Genomic DNA, 7,208 nt, shown 5'->3' on the forward strand with positions numbered 1-7,208 from the left:
CAACATTTAGTTCTCTATATTGTCAAAAAGGAATAATTTATGTGGCTTGGTCAAATACTCTGTAACATCTAAATGGTTCAGTGCATCTATAGCATTCTTTGGAATTACTAACCTAGAAATCTTGTCAAATAAGGAAGTCCAGTTCTGCTGGTCTGAATTCCTATTGGTTAAGTCATATTGGTTGGGATTACCACTTCTTTCTCTAGATATTCACTAACCTTTCTTCTAACAGAAGATTGATAGGGGATGATGTGAATTATTAAATTGGAGAGAAAAGGTAGGAATGTCAAAGTTTAGACTTGAAAGAGAACAAAAAGGCTAATAATTTTCTAGGAATCAAAGTCTGGTTTATAATTGGTACAACACCATTTTTCATAGTTTGGGCATTTTATCACTGGCACTTCTCTAATCCTGAAGTGTTTTTGTTTGTTTGTTCCTGTTTTTAAAGATTCCTGACAGCAACTCAGGATATATCTTCCAGGTTGTCTTGGCTCCATCCACTGAAGGAAGGTGCTCCTTTGCTATCTCTACAGTTGTCTCATAAATAAAACTTTCTATTAACAATTTTCTCCATTTTAAAATGGTGGTTTAAAATTTTCTCCAGTTCTTTTCAGTCCAAAAAATCTTGTTTTGGACAGAGAAAATAGACATTCAAAAGAATATCCTATATTTCTCTTTATCCATTCCAAGAAGCTATCTGGTCCATTTTTAAGTTATCTACTTTTTCCTTAGTATTTTTGAAGGGAACATAGATTTTTATTGTTGTTCTTAGTATTCTTTGCCAGCCTCAGTTAATCTTAGTTTTTAGTGCTCAAAATTCCACTTTTCTAGAGTTGTGCCACTTTTTTTTTTGCATCTTACATCCCCTGCCCTTGACTTTTTAGCTGGTGAGTTCCTTATGCATCCTCATTGATCCACAAGGCAAATAATCAATTTGCTGTTCATCTACCCATGTCTTTAGAAATTCCTGTCTTTGCACTTGGTTTGAATCAGCAGAGAGAGTACGTAGATCAACTCAATTGTAGGTATTAGTATGTTTGAATAAATGTTTTCCTGGCAATGGAGTACAAACTATGGATGCTAAAACCCCACCATTTAAAAATGTTTAACATAATAAGTAACTCAAACAATGGCAAGATGTGTGGTCAAAGTAGATAAGCAATAGCATGACACCATTGATGACTGGGATGTGAAAAGTGGTATAAATTGCAGTCAGTTACACAGTGCAAGTAAAGAAAAATAAACCAACTTCCAAAGTGCTTCACTGATTGCTTTCCTACATTAACAAGACTCGAGGAGGCTTCATTAGGGAAACTCTATCAAGAATGTACAGAAGACAGGAAAGAATTTATCATTTTAGGAAGATGGCCAGGGTTGGCTAGAAGAGCTACTAGCAAGACACCAAGGAATAAGGATCTCCTATGTGCTGGGTACAGAGAAAAATTTGTAACAATCCCCAAAAGAAATAATTGCTATCTATATTCAAACCAAAGCTAGTTCCTTTCCTTGAAGAGAAAGTGAAGGGACCTCAAAATGCCTATCCACATAATCAGGGGTGAAGATATTTTTATAGAAAAAAAAAGAAGTGGCAACTAGGTGACTCAGTGGATTAAGTGCTCTGTGGCTCTATGTTTACATATGGCCTAAGATACTTCTTAGCTGTGTCATCCTGGACAGGACACAGCTCTCATTGCCTAGCTCTTACTGATCTTCTGCCTTTTGATTCTAAAATGGAAGGAAAAAGTGTTTAAAAAAATTAAAAATAAGGGAGAAAAAAGCTTCAATGTGAAAGCAAAAAAAGTATCAGAGGGGGTATCCTGATTTATGTTGGGAGTTTATAGGACAGAAAAATATAGCCTGAAGAAAAAGAATCATTGTAAACCTGGAGATAAGAATGAATATGAGGGTCCCCCCTAAATTCTAGGAAACTGGATCATTTAAGCCAGGCCTTCCTAAATTGTTTTGTATCAGGGACCCCTGGGGCAACATGATGAATCCTATGAATCCCTTCTAAAAATTATAATAATTTATATAGCATATGCAAACAACAACCCTGGGAGGCAGGTATTGTTATTTCCATTTTACAGAAGAGGATACTTTGGTAAACAGAGGCTAAATAATTTAACCAGAATCACACAGCAAGAATGTTCTTGAGATCAGATTCTAACTCAGGCTGACTCCAAGGTCCATGTTCTATCCATTGTGTCACCTTCATTGTTTTTAAGATGTTTGAAAGGGGTCCAATTCTTCATAATCCCATTTTTGCCTTTCTTGGGAAAAATACAGGAGTGGTTTTCTATATCCTTCTTCAGTTCATTTTATAAATGATGAAACATCTATATTCAGCCCCTTCTTGAGAACCTTTGATTAGGCACAGCCCAGTATATCCTAAGGAAGCTGAGTCATCTTTTGAGCAAAGTTCATTTTCAGGAAATTTTTCCTTATATCAAGCTTAAATTTCCTTCTTTAACTTCTCCCATTGATCTTAATTATGGCCTTAGGGGGTTTAAATACCCGCCCCCTTTCCAGAGGATTGCCTTTCAAATACTTGAAAACAACTACTATGTCATGTCCCCACCATCTTCTCTTCTCCAAGATAAATAGAGAAAAGTGACTTGCCCAGGATCATGCAAGTAGTAAGTTCCTGAGGCTGAAAGACCTTGAACTCAGGTCTTTCTGACTCTAGACTTAGTACTATCACCACTGTGCCAACTAGGTACCTGGTGTACCAAGGTGCCAAGAAATAATGAGCAATGGTTGCAAGGCATAAAAGAAACCACTTATTTTGAAATACATTGATGTGTATGCACAAACATCCACACACATTCACAGATCTCATGTTAAGAACATCTGGCCTCGATGGAAGTAGGGACATATCCTTCAAGGTGTGCCTCTTTAGAGCCTGTCTGTCAGGAGAGTCGTAATCTAGAAATATTCTTTTTATTTTTTTAAACCCTTATCTTCCACCTTAGAATAAATACTGTGTTCCAAGGCAGAAGATCTGTAAGGGATAGCCAATAGGGATTAAGTAACTTGCCCAGGGTCACATAGATAAGAAGTGTCTGAGGCCAGTTTTGAACCTGGGACTGAGAACTGAGCCACCCAGCTGCCCCCTAGAAAGATTCTGAGCAGAAAGACTTAACCTGTGATGCTTGAGGCATCTATTTGTCCATCTACTACCAACATCAGAAGGATCCCCAGCTCTTTAGCCTGTGTGATAAGCAGGGGGAGACCATACATTCAAAGATGTGGTAGAACATTTGTCAAGGCTTGTCAAAACCAGATAATGGCCATCTTTTCCTGGTAAGTCTCATGGTGAGTCTGACAATGCCAGAAGGATCTTTTTGGATGGCCTGGCACTTAAGTGAGAATTTGGTGATCACATGGATAAGCTTATGAAGTTGTCAAGGGAGGTCAAGGGAGATACTCACCTAAGTACCTGACTGAAGTGCTTCCTTCAAGTCCTTCCTCTTTCCAGAGCCACGAGAAAGATATTGGCAAACTTGGGAGAAGCCAGAACATCTGGAGTCTATGGCATTTGGAGACTGTCTACAGGAATTAGTGATATTCATGCAGGAGAAGAGAAGAAGTTCAGGGCCACGTGACTTAGCAGTCATTTCCAAGTATTTCAAGGGCAATTCTCTAGAAAGGGCTTATTTTAGTCTGATTGGGCCCAGAACTAAGATCAATGTGGAGGGGGGGGGAGAATATGATGAAGGAAATTTAGGCTTGATATGAGGAAAAAACTTCTTGGAAATGAATTTTGTTCAATGGATGGCTTGACTTCCTTGGGACATAGTGGGTGGTTCCTCCTCAAAGGTTTTCGAGAAGCAACTGAATGCCTATTTGCTGGCTATGCTATTAAAGGGATTCATTTCCAGGTATGAGTTGGATGTGCTGAGGTTTCCTTCTGCTCTGAGGTTCTGTAGTCTCAGTGGGCCACGAATCTCATTTTAAAATTTTAAAATAAAAGTCTCAATTCAAAATCTCATTTTAAAATATTAAGCACCATTTGAGAAATGCTTGGTTGGCTCTGATGTCTTTCAGGGGATTCTTTGAACATCAGGAACAAAGTTATCTCATCGAGCCACTGGGGCCAAGAGAGCATGAAGAACAAGAACATGCCCTGTACACATATGAAAGCCAGGAGCAGAACCCTCCTGAGACATCCTGTGGAGTGGACATGGTGGAAGAAGAAGAACCATTTGTGGAGAGGACTTTGAGGATAGGCAACAATGCCATGGTAAGGGTGGTGCTTTCTGCCTCTTTCCTATGCTTGATTAAGAAAAGGAGCCAGTCAAAAAAGTCCTCAAGGGGTCACCCTAATGCACCCAGGCCTTCCTGGCTGCCCTGGGCCCTACAACTGACAACCATAATGCTAACTAACCCAGCAGTTCATCTGATTGGATTGTCACCATTGAAGCTTAAGAGTCAATAGTTGGTGCTTTGATTAAGCTTCTCTGGAGACCATAGCTGAAATCTAATCATGCATTAAATAATTAGAAATGTGTCAGAAAAAGAAAAGATGCTAACCACATATGGCCAGCCATTCTCTTAGCCAACTCCCCAGGGATCTGGGTGCAGCTCCATGCTAGACAGCAAACCTTCATAGACTGGAATTCTGAAGGATTCCTCCCCCTGGTAGTGATTAAAATGATCGCTTTTATTTTCAAGTTAATTTATTAACTGACTGCTCAAGACATCCTAATTGTGGTCAAATTACATATATACATTTTGGGGAGCTCATTATTCAACTCCTCCCCTGAGCAGCACATGACATATTTAATTGGTGATAGCTAATTGAGAGATGGTCCAGCAGACCCGACAGCCCTTCCCCAAACTGCCAGATGAGGTTTTCCAAGAAAAGAACCCTTATCTCCTTCATTTATTTATCAAATTCTATTAAAAAGAAGATAGTCTTTGAGATTCTTAAAGACCAAGAAAATGCAAAAAGTAGCAGATCAGATGCCATCTCTGACGCAGATCCTGGACAGAGCAATATATAGTAATTCTCCCTACTGCCTAGTAATTATTACAGGAAATGGAAAACAATTTCTCACACCCTACTCCAATTATTTTCATTGTAATATCTCTTTAATTGGAGATATCTGATCTGTCCAAACAAGAGGTGGATCTTCTGGATGCCATGAGTAAAACAACATTTAGAATGGTCTCCCAGAAGACATGTCCACTTTTCTCTGCCTGTCTCTATTTACTTACTAAGTTGCTTTACTACCCAAAAGGGTTGTTTACAGATAGACAAAGAACCTGTATCCACTCTACTTCAACCAGAGAAAGAAGAAAGTTTACAGTTTTAATCTTAAAGTCATCCTTTTTCTTTTCCTTTAAAACTAAAAAGTTTGTTTTGGGGGGTCAAAAAGGAGTACAGATTAATATGAAATTTCCTCATTGGTCATCTGCTTCTGGGAGCTAAGATGGTGGAAGAAGGAACAATCAGTAATATTGACTGTTGGGGGATTATTGAGAATAATGATACTGAGAAAATTAGGTGCATTCCACATAAGAAGATAGAATGATTGGATTGGAGTTGGAGGATCTTACTCCAATAGCATGACACTATTACAATATATTGTATATAATATATATAAAAAATGGGATTTGAAAAAAGATGGGATTTGACTAAACAACCTTTGAGATTTCTTTTCAGCCCTGATTCTATGATATATTGAAATTCTTTCCCCCCCTTAAGGGACAGGAAAGAGGAGGGAGGACAGGTAGAGTGAAGAGTCTCTCTATAGTTAGTTTGACTGACCATTAGAGGATGGATATACAATATAAAGCAAATTCTATCCAAATGCACTACAGATTGTGCTTATATATCTGTGTCTTATATGGTGGAATATGGACTGTTTATATGTATATATGAACGTACACATTATATGCTCTATTCATATCTTAATGTGGAATATATGTTACTTTTGGGTGGTCAGAACTGGCACCAGCCAGATGCTGTGCCCTTTTCCTAGGCTTGGTGCATAGGCCCCTCCCTCCTGTCCCACTCTCTCTGTTCCTTAGCTCTTTAGCTTGGCCCCAGTCCAGTACTTTGGAGCTTTGCAAGATTAGTGTTTTCAGTTTGATACCCTCAGAAAGCCTTTGCCATGCTGGCTGTCAATAAGGGCCGGGGCAATCCTCCAAAGTCTATAATGCTGGAAAGAAGGAGAAGGGCTGGGGTGTGGGGATGGGCTTCTGTTGTTTTTAATAAACTTGTGTCTTGTCTTTTGGTCTGCTAGTGTGTCTCACTACAGGGAGAGAGGAAAAAGGCAGAGATAATGAATGAACCTATAGCTAGTGAGCATCAGTTCATGTTTGTTGGCTTTTCTTAGCATCCTTTTGCATTCTGGGTGTCCTAGATAATGGTGGGACAGCTGAAGTTGCTTCATATAGGAACATTCTTTCTATTTGGTAAAGTTCTGAGACATCAGGGGATAAGAGAGAAGGTCTGGTCTCCATTTTGTTGCTTCTATGGAAACTTGGAGATGCCGTGTATAAAAGAACATGCCCATTGCACTGTATTGTGGAATTGTAACTAGGGGCAGGTGGTGCTATCAGCACCCTGGAATGAAAGAAGGTGTATTAATGACTTCCTCCTTATATCTCTTGTTAGAAACAAGAAGACATGAATCAAAAGAAATATATCGAATACTATTTGGTCCTGGACAATAAAGTGGTGAGTATTCAGATAAGGCAAAGTTCCCCTTAATCCCCCTGTAGAAAAAGGGATTACTTGGCTTAGTTGAAAGGAGTAATGGTTCTGTTGGCCACCCAGGCACTGATTGTTTTAAGGAGATAAAGGCAAGCTTGAACAAGAAGCTGATAGCCTGCAGTGGGTAGACTTCCTTTTGCATCATCTTTGGGACTAGGGAAAACTGTTGGCTGAATCTTGAATTCTCATTTTCTTATTCCATTGACTTTATATTTCTCATTGTCTTTATTTGCCTGATCTCTTTCTCTTGTTTGATTTTTCAGCTGCAATGGCCTCCAAAGCCATGAATTCAAATTTTCTCTTACATACCTAAACTCTCATATATGTAAATATATATATATACATGCATAGACATGTACATGTATATATGTCTATACATGATTCATATACTGTATAAAGACTATAGTATATACACTTAAGCATATATGTAGCTTATATGTATGTGTATATGTCAGTGTACATATGTGTAAACAGAGAGGTAGCT

The 7,208-nt window shown here is 38.7% G+C and overlaps 1 protein-coding gene across 1 annotated transcript in view; it reads left to right on the forward strand.

Annotated features, from left to right (window-relative positions):
* The window catches only part of ADAM28 (ADAM metallopeptidase domain 28), a 118,278-nt gene that overhangs the window by 52,400 nt on the left and 58,670 nt on the right, over positions 1–7,208 (forward strand). The window contains exons 6-7 of the mRNA XM_007477825.3: positions 4,048–4,243; positions 6,626–6,688. Of these exons, the coding sequence (XP_007477887.1) occupies positions 4,048–4,243; positions 6,626–6,688 (259 nt within the window). The remainder of the gene's footprint in view (positions 1–4,047; positions 4,244–6,625; positions 6,689–7,208) is intronic.

The sequence above is a fragment of the Monodelphis domestica genome, chromosome 1 (genome assembly GCF_027887165.1).
Source record: "Monodelphis domestica isolate mMonDom1 chromosome 1, mMonDom1.pri, whole genome shotgun sequence".
NCBI classification, from domain to species: Eukaryota; Metazoa; Chordata; class Mammalia; order Didelphimorphia; family Didelphidae; genus Monodelphis; species Monodelphis domestica.